Below are 21438 nucleotides of genomic sequence, written 5' to 3'. Positions count from 1 at the left end.
TTAAACTGATAATAAGGAAGAAAAAAGATAACCGTGAATATTATGTATAGTTCAGGGGAGCCTATGTGACTATACAGAGTTTATTAAGGACTGTTTGTGGGAATAATCAAAAGATTTGGACTGCTTGGAGGCTGGGAAGGAGCAAGGAAGAGACTAGAGGATGGATTAAAAGGGACTGGTTGCATATAAGATGTTACCAGTCAACACACTTGTATGACAGTGTTCCTAATCACAATAGTTACTATTAAATCTTTTCTTAACTACCTTCCTGGGACATTTCACTTTCTCTCTTACCTGTGAATGTGGCAAAGTCTAGGTCCCAGCAGCTGGAGAGACGAGGGTGAGAGGCTGAGGTGCCAGCAACATGGTCAGACCCCAAGTAGAAGTGGTCCATATGTCTGTGGTGTCAAAATTGAACATCTGGGTGTCAGCATTTGGAGGCATCTGTGTATTTTTTTTCAGTGTTTATATGTGTTAATTCACTAGCAAACTTAAAGGTGGACTAGCTGGCAAATTGGAGGAAAACCTCCCTCTATGAAGACTCAAAGTTTGAGCTGAAAGTGAACAAAGGAGTCTGGGGTCTAGGCATGGATATGTGGCAAGCTGAGAGCTTGTGCTGCTATGTGAGGGAGCTGCGAGTGTAGAGATCGCTTGTGATGTGAGTGTATGAGTGCATGAATCTTTCGAATGTCAAGCTGAGCTAACTGAATCACAGGAGGAAACCCATATAGCAGATAAGAAAGCTGCTGATTCAGGCAGGTACATCAAACAGGCTGTGAGGCCACGGCTTGTATCTGTGGGATCTGCCACTGCTGGTTGCTAGCACATCTAGAGTGAGACATGTGCTTTCAATAGTGAACTTCAGTGCTGATCATCTGGAGAGGAGGAATGGGGTATGAGTTTGTGTACCTGTATTCTGTGTAGTTCTGATAGTGTTATGTGGAGATGTTGCTAAAGGCAGTGCCTCAGCCTCTCTTGTCCTTCTTAGGATTCTAGGATGCACATCCCCTGCTACAAATCACTGCTATGGTCTCACTTCTTCCAGAGAACACAGGCTCTTAGTTAGGCACCAGGTGTTTTACACAATTGTCATTGCATGCCCAGTAGGCAGCAAGTCTAACACTGTATTTATGACCAGCTCACATACAGTGGAAGCTAAACTATGTAGAAATCTGAAGCAGATGCATCTTGTGCATAATTAATATCTTGTATTAATTGTATCATGTATGTTGTGGCTTCATCTTTGAGTATGTAGCTCTCCTAGTGGTTGGTTCCTTTATTCTAAGCATATGTGCATGTTCCAGTTACTAGTAGCACTGCAGGCTGTTTGAACAGAGCATCTTTCAAGGATAAGTATTTTCAATTTGTTAAAATGTTTTCTAGTCTGTCAGTTCACCTTTTCATGCTATTAGAGGTAGTATTACTATTACTTTTTATGGTATTACAGGAGGGCTACTGGAGTCCTTGCCAGACATTGTGAACAGTTAGCTAGAGACTCTGAACAGGCAGCTGCTTATCAGATAGGCTTTCAAAGGTACTGTTATTTCATCCATAGAGCTGCAATAAGCAGACTTCTCTTTCTGGCTTTTGTAGCATTATGCTGAACTACAATGCATAATGCATGGGAGTTTTTGTTCAGTAGCTTTTTGTTACTCTGGTGCAAGTTTTGTAACTTGTATTTGAAGCAGAAGATGATAAGACTTTTGAAGGTTGTCTAGTTTTTGTGCTTCTCATACAGGCCTTTTTCCTTACCACAAAATGGTCCAATGTAAGGAATAGCAGTATTAGCCATCTATAACCAGCTTCATGGAATCATAGAATCATTTATGTTGAAAAGACTCTTAAGATCATTGAGCCCAACTGTTTGCCTAACACTGCCAAGTCCACCACTAAACCCTAAATGCCATGTGTATACCAGAGATGGTTACTCAGTCACTTCCCGGTGGGGGTCCTATTCCAATGCTTGATAACGCTGACAGTGAAGAAGCTTTTTACTGATACCCAATCTAAACCTTTCCTGGTGCAACTTCAGGCTCTTCTTTTTTATACTATCACTTGTTACTAAGGAGAAGAGGCCAGCACCCACATTGTGATAACCTGCTTTCAGATAGGTTGAGAGAGTAATAAGGTCTCCCCTCAGTCTTCTTTTCTTGAAACTGAAAAGCCCCATTTCCCTGAGCTGCTTCTTCTAAGACTTGTTTTTTAGGCTCTTCACCAGCTTTGTTGCCCTTCTTTGATGCACTGCAGGACCCCAGTGTCATTCTTGTAGTGAGTATCTCAAGTTGTGGCCTTGTAAATGCTGAGAATAGGTGGACAGTGACTTCCATGGGCCTGCTTGTCATGCTATTTGTGATCCAGGATTGTGGCCAGGATGCTGTTTGCCTTCTTGGCCACTTGGGCACAATGCTGGCTCACATTCAGCTGGTGTTGTGGTTTAATGAGCGGACAGATTGCTCTGTTGCTGCAAAACGTGTAAAAGAGTAATGCTTACACAACTGGATTGGGTAGTAATGGAAAGTTTAAATGGAAAGGCTGTTCACAAACTACAATGCTACAGTTACGTAGTGGTGAGCATAGCAAAGCATATAAAATACAAAGAAATCCATAGCAAGCCAAAATTTCACACCCAGCCCCCTTTACACCAGGCCAACCAACCCAGGCTTTCATGCCCCCTGCCTACCAAGACCTCTCTGCCCTGCATACCACAAAGGCATTGTGATGCAACATGGAATTCAGCTTGGCAACTCCAGGCCCCAATTAAGCTGCTCCACGCTGAATTGGCAGTGTTGCCAAGGCCAGCCAGGCCATATCTTCCCACCAGGGAGATAAGAACATGCCTGTCCTTCCCAGGAGGAGAGAGATAAAAGGGGAAAAAGGATAACTTTGCAGTCAGTTTTATAGGGATGCAGGATTTATGGGAAGAAATACACTATTTCCTGTTTCCACCCACTGGGCTGGACACTGGAGGTCTCAACTCTGTGGCTTGCTTAAAGGCAAGCAGCACAAACTGCCACAGCTGAGTAGGACTGAATTCACCCCCAGGTCTTCCTCTGCTGGGCAGCTTTCTAGCCACTCTGCCCCAAGACTGTAGCATTGCATGGGCTTGTTGTGGCCCAAGGGAGTCATGAGAGGTCTGGTGGATCCTGGGAGCTAAGATCCAAGACATTGCCAGGAGGGTGGCACAACTCATTAAAAGCACTGACTACTACCCACTCTTACTCTTTTGTGTGGATGTGAATGGTACTGTGAGCCAGAACCTGGGCAGAGTCAAGGAAGATGGTAAAGCATTGGGGGTGCAAGTGGAAGACGGTACCCAAGTTTTCTTGACCATGTAGAGTAAAGGGGGAACCAGAAAAAACAAATAATGAGTATCAACTCCTGGCTATGTGGCTGGTGCCCTTGCAAAAGTTTTGGGGGTTATGACAATTGAATGCTCTTTGGTGACTGTAATCTGTTGAAGAGAGATGGAGTACACCTATCTCGAAAAGGTGAGGGAATCTTTGGCAGCAGGCTGGCCAGCTTGGTGAGGCAGGCTTTAAACTGAAAGACTTGGGGTGGGGGCAGGGTTCAAGATGGCAATGCTCATGCCATCCTATCCAACCAGGGAATAAGCCAAGCCAACAAGAGCAATAGCAAATGTTCCTTAGCTGCCTTCCAGGGGGAAAGCTAGAAGCCAACTAGCTCAAGGGTATGTGTGATTGTGATGGATTCTCTTGCACTGTCTTACTCAACTATCCCTCTGCAATGCCTATAGGTGAACACACACAGCATGGAGAATAAGCAGGAAGAACTAATGCTGTGGGCATGGTCTCAGGGCTATGATGTCATTGCAGTTACAGAGACATTTTGGAATGGCTTGCATGACTGGAATGTTGTCACAGATGGCTATGTACTTTTTAAGAAACAGCAGAAAGGTGAGGTAGTGGAGTTGCTCCTTATGTGAGAGAACAACTAGAATGTATCAAGCTCTGCCTAGAAGGGGAAGAACATGTGGAAAGTGTATGGGTAACAATTAAGGGGCAAGTTAAAGTGGTTAACATTGTAGTGAGTACTTACTGCAGGCCACCTGGTTAGGTGGAGGAGGTTGACGAGGCCTTCTACAGACAGCTAAAAGTAGTTTCATTGCATGCCCTGACTGTCTTGGGGGACTTCAACCATCCTGATATTTGCTGGAAAGACAACACAGTGATGCATACACAGTCCAGGGAATTTGTGATGTGAATTGGTGATAACTTTTTGGCGCAGTTGGTGTCAAAATGAGGAGAGGTTTGATGATGGACCTTAGGCTAAGGAACAAAGAACATCTGGTTGGAAATGTGAAGGCTGGGGGCAGTCTTAGCTGCAGTAACCATGACATGGTGGAGTTCAGGATCATACTAATAAGTAGCAGGGTGGTAAGTAAGATTCCAGCCTAGACTTCAGGAAAGCCAACTTTGACCTCTTCAAAAACCTACTTGGAGAAATTCCGTGGATTACACTCTAGAAGATAGGGGAAGGGCTGAAGAGAGCTGTTTAATATTCAAGCACCACCTCCTCCAATCTCAAGACTGGTGCATCCCCATGAGTAAGAAATCAAGCAAACAAGGCAGAAATCTGCGTGGATGACCAAGGAGCTTCTGGTAAAACTCAAATGAAAGAAAGAATTTTGCAATATGTGGAAAAAAGCTCTTGCCACATGGGAGGAATATAGGCACACTGCCAGAGTATGTAGGGATACAACATGCAAAGCTAGGGCCATCTTGGAAGTATATATGGCAGAGAATGTGAAAGCCAAGAAGACAGGCTTCTTGAAATACATCAGCAAGAAAAGGAACAGCAGGTGAAATGTGGGCTCACCGCTGAATGAGGTGGGGTCCCTGGTGACAGAGTTACTGAATACATCCTTTTCTTCAGTCTTTACTGCTGAGATTGGTCCTCAGGGCTCCCAGTCCTTGAAGGTAAGAGAAAAAGTCATAGAATCATAGAATCAACCAGGTTGGAAGAGACCTCCCAAGATCATCCAGTCCAGCTGATCAACCAGCCCCATCCAATCAAGCAGACCATGGCACTAAGTGCCTCATAAAGTCTTCTCTTTAACATCTCCAGTGATGGCAACTCCACCACCTCCCTGGGCAGCCCATTCCAATGGGCAATCACTCTTTCTGTGAAGAATTTCCTCCTAATATCCAGCCTAAACCTCCCCTGGGACAACTTGAGACTGTGTCCTCTTGCTCTGCTGCTGGTTGCCTGGGAGAAGAGGCCAACCCCCACCTGCCTACAACCTCCCCTCAGGTAGTTGTAGACAGCAATGAGGTCCCCCCTGAGCCTCCTCCTCTCCAGGCTAAACACCCCCAGCTCCCTCAGCCTCTCCTCACAGGGTTTGTGTTCCAGACCCCTCACCAGCTTCGTTGCCCTTCTCTGGACACGTTCCAGTACCTCAACATCTCTCTTGAATTGAGGAGCCCAGAACTGGACACAGTACTCAAGGTGTGGCCTGACCAGGGTACAGGGGAAGAGTAACCTCCCTTGTCCTGCTGGCCATACTATTCCTGATACAGGCCAGGATGCCATTGGCTCTCCTGGCCACCTGGGCACACTGCTGGCTCATGTTCAGCCTACTGTCAATCAGTACCCCCAGGTCCCTTTCTGCCTGGCTGCTCTCCAGCCACTCTGTCCCCAGCTTGTAGCGCTGCTTGGGGTTGTTGTGGCCAAAGTGTAGAATCCTGCACTTAGCCTTGTTAAATCTCATCCCCTTGGCCTCTGCCCACCCATCCAGCCTGTCCAGGTCCCTCTGCAGAGCCCTCTTACCCTCCAACAGATCAACACCTACTCCTAACTTGGTGTCATCTGCAAACTTACTGGTGATGGACTCAATCCCCTCATCCAGATCATCAATAAAGATATCAAATAGGATGGGGCCCAGCACTGATCCCTGGGGGACACCACTAGTGACAGGCTGCCAACTGAATGTGGCACCATTCACCACCACTCTCTGGGCCTGGCCCTCCAGCCCGTTCTTGACCCATTTCAGAGTGAAAGTCTGACTCTCACTTAGTCAATGAGGACTGTGTTGGATGCTGGCAAATCTGTGGTTCCTGATGGAATGCACTGATGAGTGCTGAGGGAGCTGGCTAATGCTATTGCTAAGCCACTCCTTCATTTTTCAAAGGTCATGTAGAATAGGAGAGGTGCCTGAGGACTGGAGGAAAGCCAGTGTCACTCCAGTCTTCAAAAACAGCAAAAAGGATGTCCCAGGAAGCTACAGGACAATCAGCCTCCCCTCCCTACCTGGAAAGGTGACGGAGCAGCTTATTCTGGACATCAACTCTAAGCATCTTGAGGAAAAGAAGATTATCAGGAGTAGTCCACATGGATTCACAAAGGGGAGATCATTCACCATCATGTTCACCAGTCTCATAGACTTCTTTAATGACGTGACCAGCTGGGTAGATGCATGAAGGGAGAGCAGTGGATGTTCTGTCTGCCTCAACTTCAGCAAGGCTTTGACATTTTCTCCCATGACGTGTAATCTTAGGAAGTGTGGGTTAGATGAGTAGACAGTGATGTGGATTGAGAACTGGGTGATTGACAGAGCTCAGAGGGTTGTGATCAATTGTGTAGGATCTCACTGAAGGCCTGTAACTACTGGTGTCCCCTAGGACTGAGTACTGGGTCCAGTCACGTTCAAATTCTTCATCAGTGACCTGGATGAAGGGATGGAGTGTACTCTCAGCAAATTTGCTTATGGTAAAACAGTGGGAAGAGTAGCTGATGCAGCAGAAGGCTGTGCTGCCATTCAGTGAGACCTGGACAGGCTGGAGGGCTGGGTGAAGGGGAACTTTGTGAAATTCAACAAGGACAAGTGTAGACTGCTGCACTTGGAGAGGAATAACTCCGTGCACCAGTACAAGTTAGGGGCTGACCTGCTAGAAAGCAGATGTGGAGAAGTTCACCATGAGCTAGCAATGTGCCCTCATGACAGAGGACCAGTGTTACGAAGGAGCGCATTAAGAAGAGTGTGGCCAAGCAGGCCAAGGGTTCTCCTTCCCCTCTACTCTGTCCTTGTGAGGCCACACCTGCACTATTGTGTCCAGTTCTGGGCTCCTCAGTTCAAGAAAGGAAGGGAACTACTGAAGAGAGTCCCAACAGACAGCCACAAAGTTGATGAGGGGGCTGGAACATCACTCTTATGAGGAGAGGCTGAGAGACCTGGGGCTCTTTAGCATGGAGAAGAGAAGGCTGAAAGGGAATCTTCTAATGCTGATGAATAGCTAAAGGATGGAGGTCAAGAGAACGGGGCTAGGTTCTTTGCAGTGGTGCCCAGTGATAAGACAAGGGGCAATAAGCACAAACTAGAACACAGGGGGTTCCATCTAAATGTGAAGGGAAACTTCTTTACTCTGAGTGTGATGGAGCACTGCAACAAGCTGTCCAGTGAGGTTGTGGGGTCCACTTCTCTGCAGTCTTTCCAAACCCACCTAGACATGACCCTGTGCAGCCTGATCTTGGTGAACTGGGTCTATCTGGGAGGTTGGAATCAACGATTTCCAGAGATCTCTTCCAACACTTGCCATATAGTCATTCTGTTAGAGCTGAAATTATAATGATCATAGAATCATAGAATGATTCTCATTATCCTGTTAGGAGCTGTTAGTATAAGGTGTAAAGGTAATTTTGAAATGCTGCAATCATTTATTGATGAGATAGGCTGCAATATCACACATGGAGGTAGAGTTTACTCAGGCTTGTTCTCTCCTCAGTGTGCTATTGTGTTTCTGCATTTCAAATGTTATTTGGAAAAGATGCAGATAATCTGGGCCAAACAAAAATTTGCCAAATTTAGTTGATTCCTGGATTGTTTTAAGGAACCTTTGTATCGAAAACACCACACATCACCGTATTTTTGTTCTTGGTTTCAGTTTTTCAGTTTTATTAGGAACAAGTAGTTCTCTGTCTTAGAAGACAACAGAATGGGGAAGTCTTTCCTGTTGCAAGCTCTACACAGAGGAGCAATTGTAGTTTTCTTCCAGGCATATTTAAGAACAAAATAGCATCAAAGTAGTGCTGTAATCATGGAATGCACTGGTTTGGAAGGGACCATTAGGGGTCATCTTGGCCAACTCCCTTGCAGTAAGCAGAGACATCCCCAACTAGATCAGGTTGCTCAGAGCCCCATCAAACCTGACCTTGAATGTCACCAGGGGTGGGGACTCCACCAGCTCCGTGGCCAACCAGTTCCAGTGCTCCTCTACCCCCATTGTAAAGAATGTCTCCCTAATGACCAGTCTGAATCTACCCTTCTCTAGTTTAAAACCATTGCCTCTTGCCTTAGGGCTACATGCCCTTGTAAACAGTCCCTCCCCATCTTCTTGTAGGCCCCCTTCAAGTACTGGAAGGCTGCTATAAGGTCTCCCTGAAGCCTTCTCTCTCCAGGCTGAAAACCCCCAACTCTCTCAAACTGTGCTCCAGCTCTGATGATTCTTGTGGCCCTCCTCTGGACCCTCTCCATCGTGTCACAGAATCACAGAATTAACCAGGTTGGAAAAGACTTTCGAGATCGTCAAGTCCAACGTATCACCCAACATTATCTAATCAACTAAACCTAAGAGCCTCATCCAGTCTTTTCTTAAACACTTCCAGGGATGGCCAATCACTCTGTGAAGAATTTCTTCCTAATACCCAGACTAAACCTCCCCTGGCGCAGCTTGAGACTGTGTCCTCTTGTTCTGTTGCTGGTTGCCTGGGAGAAGAGACCAACCCCCTCCTGGCTACAACCTCCCTTCAGCAATAAGGTCTCCCCTGAGCCTCCTCTTCTCCAGGCTAAACAACCCCCACTCCCTCAGCCTCTCCTCACAGGGCTTGTGCTCCAGACCCCTCACCAGCTTTGTTGCCCTTCTCTGGACACATTCCAGCAACTCGACAACTTTCTTAAACTGAGGGGCCCAGAGCTGGACGCAGTACTCAAGGTGTGATCTAACCAGTGCTGAGTACAGAGGCAGAATGACTTCCCTGCTCCTGCTGGCCACACTATTCCTGATGCAGGCCAGGATGCCATTGGCCTTCTTGGCCACCTGGGCACACTGTTGGCTCATATTCAGGTGCTTGTGCTTCTTGTGTTGACAGCCCTGGAGCTGGGCACAGTACTCCAGCTGAGGTCTCACCAGAGCAGTGTGAAGTGGCAGAATCACTTCTTTGGATGTGCTGGCAATGCATCTTTTGATGCAGCCTGGGATGCAATTGGCACACTGGCTGGTGTGCCTGCAAGTGCACACTATAGGTTCATATCTAGATTTTTGTAAAATTATCTGTTTTGGTAAAGTTCTGTGGTAACATCAATCTAGCCAGTAGTTTTCCCCCTTGTTTTGATAGCTACTGGTTAACATTTCATATAATAAGAGACATCTGGAGAAAGTCAGAGCAGATGAGAAATGGGAATAAGGAGGAGAGGATTTAAAAAAAGGGGAAAAAAAAAAAAAGGAAAAGCTTGAGCTACAAGAATTTTCTTGTAACTTGGATTCTTGTAGGATTCTTGAGGAAATTAATGGGTTGCCACTGGTGGTTGAAGATACTACAGTAGACAGTGGTGGAATAGTTAAGCAATAGAACAAGCCTTTTAAACTAGAAATCTCTGGAAGAGATTACTACTACATGGTAGTGTTTTGAAATATTAGTAGAGCACTGTTAAATCTTGCAGTTCTCTTGAACAGTAATTTTTTATAGTTATATTCATGTCTGAACAGAATTAAAATTCTATTTGCTTTCTACTGACCTCTGAAATCATGTGTGTGTTTATTGTAGGTAGCACAGTGTAACAAATAAGCAGAACAATGTACCATGTAATACAGTTAACTTAGTTTTCCTGAAGGTTATAAATATTGCAGGCAGCATATCAGATTTCAGTTTATCTATAACAATACTTTTCAAACAAATAGGTTCCTGCAGAATTAATGAAAATAAGTTTATTAAAATGGGAAACTTTTCCCCTCTAATTTTCTCTTATTTTCTTAGCCTCCTCCAGGAAATGTGAAAATGACGAATGTCCCCAGTACACAGCCAGCAATAATGAAACCAACAGAAGAGCCACCTGCTTACACACAAATTGCAAAGGTTTGTCTGTAACTTTCAGGCAGTAGATTCCTTTTAGTTATTTGAATACACTTCAGCAGTGACATCTTTTATAAAAAAGCACTTTTTTCTAATAATTTATTAAAATTAATACTGCCTCTAATTGATCAGTTAATGCAGGAATTTGTGCAATTCCAGGTCAGTCTTCATCCATAGCTGAAGGTGCTTAATTACAAAACACAGACTTGGAATATTTGTTTTGGTTTTGTTTTTTTTATAAATATCTTGCAATGCTTGTTTTGTTCAGGAGCATGCCTTGGCCCAGGCAGAACTTCTGAAGCGTCAAGAAGAACTGGAAAGAAAAGCGGCTGAACTAGATCGCAGAGAAAGGGAAATGCAGAGTCTCAACCAGCAGGGGGGTATGCCTGAAAAAAACCCACTTCTTTAAATCACAGAAATTTCACTTTTTCTTAGAAATTGTTTTAGTTTTAAACTGACATTGTGAAACAGATCAAAGAGGAGGATTTAGAGTCTCTTTAGGAGAAGAAAGTTTATCTCCCTTGGAACAAATCATACAGTGAATAAAACCTGTCCTGTCCTGTGCAGATTTTCGTTGTAAAAATGTTAAAAATAACCTATATTACCTGTCACTCTGCTGCCAGGTAATTTTATTCTAGGTTAATATCTAAGTAATACTATTGAGTATAAGTGAAGCATTTTGTGAAGAATAAATAACTCCCTAAGTAACATCTCTTTGATTTCTGTTCTGTCAGCATTTATAGCTGTTTCAAAACATTTTCTTACCTTTTCACCTGTTATAGAAAAAATACAGAAAGAGCTATTGCATTATTAATATTTCATTAAGTTTTCACACGCCACTTTGGAACCAATAGTCAAGACCAGTGTCACATTCTGTCACAAGATGTAAATGTGCTGTGAAAAACGGTTGGGTTTTGTATGGCAGTTTCACAAATGTGAAGTTTTGCATCCTCTTCTCATACTTTGCTAGAATGAGATCAATAGGAACACTCTGTTTCAGAAGGAAAACCTTCAGACTGAAGTTAGGAAAAAAAAAACGAAACTATGTGAGGTTGACTTTGTGTGGTCTTTTCAGTTCTAGAGTTCTGACTTTTATTTCAGCATGTGCTGGTATTTTGAATATTGCACAATTGCTTAGTAATGCAAATTATCATGGAATTTTGTGGAAAGGATGTTTTCAATTGGAAGGGACCTGCAATAATCATCTAGTCCAACTGCCTGACCACTTCAAGACTGACGAAAAACTAAGCAGCATATTGTTAAGAGCATCATCCAGATGCCCCTAAACCACAGACTTGGGGCATTGACCACCTGTATAGAAAGCCTATTCCTAAACAGGAACAGTTTCACACATCTGTGTTGTAGGGAACATAACTCTGGTAACCCATGCATGGTTTGGATATTTCTAAAGTGGGTATTTTTTATTTGGTAGCAGTTGTTCACATCAAAATATGTGAAGAATTTACAGGATTCTTTAGAAGGGCTGAGGAGAGAAGAGAGACTTCTTAAAGCATTAAGAAGACACTAGTTCTTTTTACCAACTGACTGTGTAAAAGATACTGCAAAGCAGGAACTCTGTATCATGAATGAGGAGAAAAATTCTATTTTCTGCTTTATTTTTTTTTCTTTTGCACTCTCATTTGAACTCCTTTGTAAACATTGTAGAGCTGTCTTATTTGGAGGACAAGGTCTTTTACAATGCCCTAGCTATTTGGATTCATTTTAAGATGCTGACTGCGAATCTGGGACACTGTCATCATATACAATGACTACAGTGTAAAGATCTTCAAACTGGTAGTTCAGCTTAGTTCAGTGTCTTCAGTCTTCTGTCATAGAATCAACCAGGTTGGAAGAGATGTCCACGATCATGCAGTTCAACCTGTCACCCAGCCCTATCTAATCAACTAGACCATGGCACCAAGTGCCTCATCCAGTCTTCTCTTGAACATCTCCAGGGTTGGCAACTCCACCACCTCCCTGGGCAGCCCATTCCAATGGGCAATCACTCTCTCTGTGAAGAACTTCTTCCTAATATCCAGCCTATACCTCCCCTGCCCCAACTTGAGACTGTGTCCTCTTGTTCTGGTGCTGGTTACCTGGGAGAAGAGACCAACCCCCACCTGCCTACAACTTCCCTTCAGGTAGTTGTAGACAGCAATGAGGTCCCCCCTGAGCCTCCTCTTCTCCAGGCTAAACACCCCCAGCTCCCTCAGCCTCTCCTCATAGGGTTTGTGTTCCAGACCCCTCACCAGCTTCGTTGCCCTTCTCTGGACATGTTCCAGTACCTCAACATCTCTCTTGAATTGAGGAGCCCAGAACTGGACACAGTACTCAAGGTGTAGCCTGACCAGTGCTGAGTACAGGGGAAGAATAACCTCCCTTCTTTGCTTAGCTCCTATGCCGCATTGCATTTGAGCTAATTAAAATGTGCAGCCTCCCATCTGAGCTATTTGGATTGAGTTCATTTTGATTTTCTGTGCTTGCATGAAGCTGGCTTGGGGGTGTCTGCATTCATATTGTGGGCAAGCCTTTGAACTCATGTAATAGACCTTTGAGTTGGTAACTTGTGTGGAATGAAATAACTCTGTCCTGGCTGTTTACTTAAGTAGAATTACAGAAGCATAAAATTGTTAAAGTTGGAAAAGACCTCTCAGGTCGTCAAGTCCAACCATCAACAAAACGCCACCTTGGCCACTAAATCACATTCCAGAGCACCATGTCTACATGATTTTGAACACCTTCAGGGGTGGTGATTCCACCAAATCGCTGGGCAGTGTGTTCCAATGACTGATCACTTAATAAAGAAATTTCTTCTAATATCCAACCTTAACCTCCCCTGGCTTAATGTGAGGCCATTTCTTGTCCTGTCACTTGATACTAGGGAGAAGAGACCACACCCACCTCACTACAACCTTCTTTCAGGTGGTTGTAGAGAATGATACAGTCTCCCCTCAGCCTCCTTTATCCAGACTAAACGATCCCAGTTCCCTCAGCTGTTCCTCATAAGACTTTTCAGACCCCTCCCCGGCTTTGTTTTCCTTCTCTGGACATGCTTCTGCAACTCAACATCCTTGTGATGAGGGCCGCAAAAGTGAACACAGTATTTGTGGTGCACCCTCACCAGTGCTGAGTACAGGGTCATGATCACTTCCCTACTCGTGGGTCATGCCATTCCTGATAAATACCAGGATGCTGTTGGCCTTTTTGGCCACCTGAGCACTCTTGCTGGCTCATGTTCAGCCAGCTGTCAACCAGCACCCCCAGGCCCTTTTCTGCTGAGCAGCTTTCCAACTGCTCAGCCCCAGGCCTGTAGTGTTGCAGGGGCTTTTTGTTCTTGTGACCCAAGTGCAGGACCTGGCATATGGCCTCATTAAATCTCATACAATTGTCCTTGGCCCATGGATCCAGCCTGTCCAGATCCCACTGCACACCCTTCCCACCCTGAAGCAGATCAATGCTTCCACCCAATTTGACGTCCACAAACTTACTGAGGGTGCACTCAATCCCCTCATGCAGATAATTGATAAAGATATTAAAGAAAACTGCCCCAAAACTGAGCCCTGGGGAGCACTACTACTTACCAGTTACCAACTGGGTTTAAGTCCCACTCTCCACCACTCTTTGGGCCCAGCCATCCATCCATCCAGTTCTTTTACCCAGCAAAGCATGCATGAGTTTACCCATCCAAGCCATGAGCAGCTGATTTCTCCAGAAGGATGCCATGAGTCAGATGTCTTACTAATGTCCAGGTAAACAACATCCACAGACTTTCCCTCATAGAATCATAGAATGGTCTGTGTTGGAAGGGACCTCCAAAGGTCATCTAGTCAAACCTCCTCTGCAAGGGCATCCTCAACTAGATCAGGCTGCCCAGAGCCCTGTCAAGCCTTATCTGGAGTATCTCCAGTGATGGGACCTCAACTACCTCCCTGGGCAACCTGTTCCAGTGCTCCACTACCCTCATATTAAAGAACTTGTTCCTAACATCCATTCTAAATCTGCTCTTCTCTAGTTTGAAGCCATTGCCCGTCATCCTGTCACTACAGGCCTTTGTAAACAGTGCCTCTCCATCCTTCTTGAAGGCACCCTTCAGCTACTGGAAGGTTGTAATTAGGTCTCCGCAGAGCCTTTGCTTCTCCAGGCTGAACAACCCCAGCTCCGTCAGCCTGTCTTCATAGCAGAGGTGTTCCAATCCCCTGATCATTTTTGTGGCCCTCCTCTGGACCTGCTCCATCAGGTCCATGCCTTTCCTGTACTGAGAGCTCCAGAGCTGGATGCAGTACTCCAGGTGAGCAGAGTAATCCAATAAGCATGTCATCTTGTAAAGGAGATGAGGTTTTTCAAGCAAGATGTGCCCTTCATGAACCTGTGCTGACTGGGCCTGTTCACCTGGTTGTACTGCACATGCTGCATAATGGCACTTAAAGTGATTTGCCCCATGACCTTCACTGGTATCAAAGCCAGGCCAACAGGTCTGTATTTTCACAGGTCCTCCTGGCTCTTCTTATATATACCTTCTAGGTATCAACCTACCTGTAGGTACCTTCAGTACCTTGGGTGTATGCCATCCAGCCCCACAGACTCGTGTGTGTCTAAGTGGTGCAGCAGATCACTAACCATCTCCTCTTGCATTATGGGGGCTTCATTCTGCTCCCCATCCCATCTTACAGCTTAGTGGGCTGGGTGTTCATCAGATAGCTGGTGCTGCCACTAAAGATTGAGGCAAAGAAAGTGTTGAGCACCTCAGCCTTTTCCTCATCTTTGGCCACTATGTTACCCCCCACATCCAAAAAAGGAAAGAGATTCTCCTTAGTCCTCCTTTTGTAGAAGGATTTCCTGTTTAACAGGTGAAGCCAAATTAATTACCACCTGGGCTTTTTCCTTTCTTGTTTTCTCCCTGCATAGCCTCATGACAGCCTTGTAGTCACCCTGAGTGGCCTGGCCCCTTCTTCCAACAACCACAGACTCTCCTTCTCTCCCTAAGCTGCAACCAAATGTCTCCATTCAGCCAGGTTGGCCTTCTTCCCTGCCAAGTCATCTTTTGACACATGGGCATGGCCTGTCCCTGGACCTTTAAGACTTCCTTCTTGAGCAATGTCCAGCCTTCCTGGACTCCTTGGCTCTTCAGGACTGCCCTCCAAGGGACTCTCTTGACCAGTCTCTGAATCAGGCCAAAATCATCCCATTGGAAGTCCATGGTGGCAGTTCTGCTGACCCTGCTCTTCTTCAACAACTGAGAACTCTGTCATTTCATGATCACTGTGCCCAAGGCAGCCCCTAGTCATTACATCACCCACTTGTCCTTCTCTGTTTGCAACAGCAGATCCAGGATCATTCTTCCCTAGTTGGCTTCGTCTTCAGCTGTGTCAGGAACTTCTGTCAAAATGTGATGCTGTAGGGCATCATCTTACAAGAACAAAAAAAAAAAAAAAAAAAAGTAGTTTAGAGCATTTTAGTATCTGCCTTCCTTGAGGTTTATGGGCTTTTAGGTAAAGCTTTGACTGTAAACTCACATTTGGAGCTAATTCAGTGTTAGAGGCAGCTTGGTGTGAAAAATACCAGGATTCTGAGAATGTAGTTTGCTTATCAGTCTGCACTCTTGGTATGTAACAAAGTTTGCAAGTATGGTGGGGCTTTAGGGAAATCACAGTATCAGAGTCTCACAGTATATCAGAGGTTGGAAGGGACCTCAAGAGATCATCAGGTCCAACCCCCCCTGCCAGAGCAGGATCACTTAGGGTAGTCCACACAGGAATGCATCCAGCTGGGTTTTGAAAGTCTCCAGAGAAGGAGACTCCACAACCCTTCTGGGCAGCCTGTTCCAGTGCTCTGTCACCCTCACTGTAAAGAAGTTTCTCCTCATGTTGAGGTGAAACCTTCTGTGTTCTAGTTTGAACCCATTGTTCCTTGTCTTATCTCTGTGAACCACCAAAAAGAGCCTGGCCCCCTCCACTTGACACCCACCCCTCAGATATTGATAGACATTGATCAGATCCCCTCTCAGTCTTCTCAAGACTAAACAGCCCCAGGGCTCTCAGTCTCTCTTCACAGGGGAGATGCTCAAGTCCCCTAATCATCCTCATGGCTCTCTGTTGGATTCTCTCCAGCAGGTCTCTGTCTCTCTTGAACTGGGGAGCCCAAAACTGGACACAGTATTCCAGGTGTGGTCTCACGAGGGCAGAGTAGAGAGGTAGAAGAACTTCCCTAGACCTGCTGGACACACCTTTCTTGATGCATCCCAGGGTCCCATTGGCTCTCTTGGCCACAAGAGCACATTGTTATTCCATGAAGAACTTGCTGTCCACCGGCACTCCAAGGTCTTTCTCTGTGCAGCTGCTTTCCAGCAGGGCAGCCCCTAACCTGTCCTGGTGCCTGTTGTTATTTCTCCCCAGATGTAGGACCTTGCACTTGTCCTTATTAAACTTCATGAGGTTTGCCTGCACCCAGCTCTCCAGTACTGATCCCTGGGGGACACCACTGGCCACAGGCCTCCAAGCTGACTCTGTGCCATTGATGATCACCCTCTGAACTCTGTTGTGGAGCCAGTTTGCAATCTACCTCACTGACCAGCCACCTATGCCACATCTCCTGAGCTTTTCTATCAGGATGTTATGGGAGACATTTTTTTTTTACTGAAGTCAAGATATGACGTCCACTGCTCTTCCCTCATCTACCCACTTGGTCATAACTTCATAGAAGGCTAGCAGATTGGTTAGACAGGATCTAAATGTGCATTTAAAAGTCAAGGAATTATGGAGAAATTATTTTCTGCCCATATTTGCTTGGTTTTGTGAAGAATTCTCTTTTCTCATTGCATTATAGGAACTGTCATATACCTGCATGGTCTTTTACATAGCTAAAATATTACGATTTCCTTAATCTTTCTTCACTTCATTGTATTCTGTTTCTGAAGCTTTTTAAAGTATTGTGTGAGGATTTCTGATAAAAGTCTTGGGGTTTCATAGCCTAAGTTATCCCAATGCTTGTGAAACTCATGCATAAAACAGTTTGGAGTGCAAATGCCTGTCTCTTCCTAGTATTCAGAAATTACAACTGCATTATAAAGCTCTTTTTTTTTTCTTTTTCCTTTTCTGTTTTGCAGGTAGAAAAAATAACTGGCCACCTCTTCCTGAGAATTTTCCAGTAGGTCCTTGTTTCTACCAGGACTTTTCTGTAGACATTCCTGTAGAATTCCAGAAGACAGTAAAGATTATGTACTATTTGTGGATGTGTAAGTATTTTCTTTTTTTAAAAGAAAAAAACAAAGTGCCTATTTAAACTTGACAATATATACCTGCTGTATACACCATCTGTAGTGAGAAATAATTTAAATCCGGAAGCCAAACGTTGAAGTAAAATCTTTTTGTTAGCATCAGTTTTAAAAGTACTGAATTGTTTCGTAGAAGCTTCCACAGAAAAACAAAAGGATAGTGGGATTATCATAAGGCAGTTTGGTTTCAGCATATTGCAGTTTTCCAGATTAAGTATCTCTGTTGTTGTAAAACGGGCTTTGACCATTTATTAACCTAGAAATAATTAACAAATAGTTTTAATAGACTGATGATATTAAGAACTATATATTTGTTTTATTATACATAGTTTTGTATATTTTAATATAATTTTAGTCTATAGTAGACATTTAGCAACATTTTAGTCTATTTAGAAAAAAAAAGTGTACAGTAAATTTGCTCAAGAATCAGTCCATGTTAAAACTATCTTTCATACACCAAGAATGCTGTACATTTTACATCTTTGTGGGGTTAATTTCGCCTTCATTCAGCTGATGTGTTTTGACTGGAGAAATGCTGGATGAACCATATGTGCCAATACCACAACATTTGCTTTTGCTGCCTTGTCCAGTGTGATGAGAGCCTAATATTTTCTCTGAAGAAATTCCAGAGGTGTAGATGCTTTGATGCCTTTAATATATTTTTAGCATGCTAATGGCATGTGAATTGCAGAACTTCTCTGTATCTTATTTAAGGCTTCAGATTGAGTTAGCAAATCTCCATTAACCTTTACCTGGTCCTCTTGTCAGTGTGGTTGAACCACATAATGGGAACACAAAAAAGAGCAGTCAGCATTCAATGAAGTGAGTTCCACTTCACATAATCCACAGCTTTCTGTAGTCATTGCTAGGTCATGAATCTTCAAACAAGCAACTAAACCTACTGTAGAACGTGTGACTAATCACTGTCATAAATCTTACAGACATTGAAGATTTATAAGTAATCTAAGATCAATTACTCAAAAATTTTAGCATAATTACATTTGCAGAACGGAGTTCTAGAAGTGCAGTATATTTTAGACACAAAGTAAGGGTGAAAGTTGGGCAGTGACAGTATTGTTTTTCTTTCTTGTGCCAATAAATAAAGGAGGTATTTCAAAATCTATAGGAATTGTGCTTATGACAAATTTTAATCTGGGTGGGCTGAGTCCTTTTTGCTTTTTTCCTTCTTTAGCTCTGTTACTCTGCTTAGGGATTTCATGAGAAAGAAGGAAGAGGGCATAGTAAAATAAAAGAAAGACACAATCTGCTTCACGGGGAAGGAAAAAAAGATGAGTAGAGAAGTCCATGCCTTAGGGCTGACTGTTGAATCAATTCTTGTGACTCCTCTTTCCCAGGATCATATCTACATGGCTCATTAGAGTGGCTATGCCTCCTCAGTGGAGGAACGTATTCCCACAATAAGCCAGCCTGCTTCTGCTTGCTGCCTAACCCTACATTTGATTTCTTCCAGAACTCCCTAGGTCTTGTAAGGTGGACGCTTCCTACACATACACTCCCTACAAGCCTGTTCTCTTGTAAGACCTAGGCATTATATGATCACGATCCCATTTGGATAAATCTAGTACTGCCTGCTCAGCACTCTGTATACTTAGGTTACTTTTCCTCTTCTTTATTAGCAGTTCTAGAAAAAAAACTTCTCAATTTTCTCTATGTTTCCAAGGTTAGTAACCATTTTTATATCCTTATTCTTGATCTTTATGTATCTGAGGAAAATGTTTTATCCTTTTCAAATCTACTTGCTCTTTATCACAGGAGAAAGTGAGTCTGTTTGTGACTGCATTCCATGAATTCATCCATCTTTTCTCTATTTTCATTAAAAGTCAGAGTTTTCTAGTTTTCTAATGTTATTTTTATTTTTGCACATGTTTTTGGATTTTTTTCCCCTGGGAAAGCCTTTGTTTTTTTTCTCTGACTGAGTGCTCCCATGTATTTTTGAAGCAATCGGTTAGAAATGACTTCAGTCAGCTGCCAGTAGTACTTTTCTATTCTATCTGTCACTTGAGACCATTGCTGTTGGTTTGGTGGGTTGCTGACAGAATGACAGTTTTCCTGGCTCTTCAGCACTGAGTACTACTTTTTACATCTTATTAGTGAAATGTCCCATGTCTCTTGACCTGTACCTGGCACTAAAAATTTTTTGGCTCAAAAGCATGTGTTTCTGAGTTTACTTTCCCCACAGACTGATAACAAAATGAGCAGTACTGAATTTCAAAGAATATTTCTTATTTGAAGTTATGAAACAAATTGCTGCTCTGACTCATGGAAGGCTTTTGTGGCATTTCAGTTTGCTACTTTGTATAGGTTGTGAGTGTTTCCCTTCTCTGTGAACAAGAATTTTAAAGATACTCAAAGAGCAGTGACTGAAACTGTGGATTGCAGTAGGAAAATAAAAACCTTAAGTGTCAGTTTTAGTGGTATATTTTGTGTTTAGCAGAGCTTAATCTCGTCCATCCTTCTGTCTAAGATTACAATCAATAGTACATGTGTCTATCTGTTGATTGACAGCTAGATGAATATGAGCCAGCAGTGTGCTCAGGTGACCAAGAAGGCCAACTGCATCCTGGTCTGTTATTAGGAATAAGTGTGATCAGCTGGTCTGCACTGGTGAGGCCACACCTCCAGTACTGTATTCAGTTTTGGGCCCCTCACTACAAGAAGGACACTAAGGTGCTAGAGCATGTCCAAAGAAGAGGAATGAAGCTGGTCAAGCCTTATGAGGAACAGCTGGGGAAACCAGGGTTGTTTAGTCCTCAGAAGAGGAGGCTGAAGGGGGGACTTCATCACCCGCTACAGCTACCGCTAGGGAGACTGGAGTAAGGTGGGGGTTGGTCTCTTCTCATATGCAACAAGCGACAAGACAGTGGCCCTGGAAGTATTTAAAAGACATGTGGATGTGGTGCTTAGGGACATGGTTTAGTGGTACAGGCCTAGCAGTAGTATGGGATTGTGAGCTCTAGGCAAGCGGGATGACTTGAACTCAAAGGCCTCATCCAACCTCAACAGTTCTATGCTTCTGTCTGTGTTGATGTTTGTTGTGCCTGCAAAGATGGACACTCCCTACAAGACTGTTCTCTAGAGTATTGTTGCCTTTTATCATTAGGAGATGTTTCCCAGTATGTAATTTAATTTTCTCAGTGTTTAGATTTTTCCTGTTGTGTTCACTGTTGTTACGGAGAACACCTCTATGCTTTCGGCTAAATTAACATTGTTTACTCATCCATTCTTTATAGGTTGTGTTTTCTAGAGGTCTGACTGGTTGCTGTCTTACAGATTTTCTGCTTGGTCCACTCCATATTTTTTTTGGTGTGTAGCCTCAAGAATTTTACGATGTGGACTGTGTCAAGTATTTCAGCTGGAGTCGTAATGTACTGTGAGAGAAAAAAACCCACCTTCACATATTTGATAGCATATGTTTATGTGGTGTGCTGCTATGAGCTTGTTGTAAGAAATTTTTTTTCTTATGGGAAATACTTCTGTTGTTTGTACAGCACCTGCTCCCTCTCCTGAAAGAACAGAAAGGACAAGGACAGAATCCAAAATTACATTTGAACCTCTTCTGTGCTTAAAGGTTGGGTGTGATCAAACATCACCAGCCTTCTCCTCACTGGTTAGCTGCCTGTGGCTTCCAAACCCTCCATCTTGTGGGCATCCCGTTCCACTCAAGGCAGTCCCTTATAAGGCAACAGTCCAGCTTTTTCCTGGGAAGAAGAGATTTCTTTTCTATGTCCTGCTCTGGATTCTGGTTTCCAAAAAATACCGTCACTAAAACATTACTGAAATGAAGTGTATTACAACAATTTCTTTCATACAGTCCCATGTGGAACTTCAAAATCATAGTCTCAATAATGTAGATGTGAGATAGCATTGGTGCATTTTGTCTATCTACAATTCACTTTCAGGCATTAATGGATGCTGAAGTGTAGTTAGGACAAGGAATATATATCTGATAGAACTCTTCTTTACAAGGCAGTTTGCAAGAATAAAAGTGAGTAAACCGATGTCATTGCCCATTGTTCACTCTTATTCTGTCATGTATGCTCCTTTTTTTTTTTTTTCTTTTATTT

At 43.7% G+C, this 21438-nt stretch overlaps 1 protein-coding gene across 2 annotated transcripts in view; it reads left to right on the top strand.

The window, feature by feature from the left end:
• SCAMP1 (secretory carrier membrane protein 1) overlaps positions 1-21438 on the top strand; it is a 48676-nt gene that overhangs the window by 19301 nt on the left and 7937 nt on the right. For both annotated transcript variants that reach the window (XM_054397469.1, XM_054397468.1), the window contains 3 exons: positions 9988-10086; positions 10352-10463; positions 17186-17314. In XM_054397469.1, coding sequence (XP_054253444.1) covers positions 9988-10086; positions 10352-10463; positions 17186-17314 — 340 coding nt within the window. The remainder of the gene's footprint in view (positions 1-9987; positions 10087-10351; positions 10464-17185; positions 17315-21438) is intronic.

Source organism: Indicator indicator, chromosome Z (genome assembly GCF_027791375.1).
Source record: "Indicator indicator isolate 239-I01 chromosome Z, UM_Iind_1.1, whole genome shotgun sequence".
Taxonomy (NCBI): Eukaryota; Metazoa; Chordata; class Aves; order Piciformes; family Indicatoridae; genus Indicator; species Indicator indicator.
Note: the sequence above shows the minus strand (reverse complement) of the source record. Positions and strands in the feature narration are given on the sequence as shown.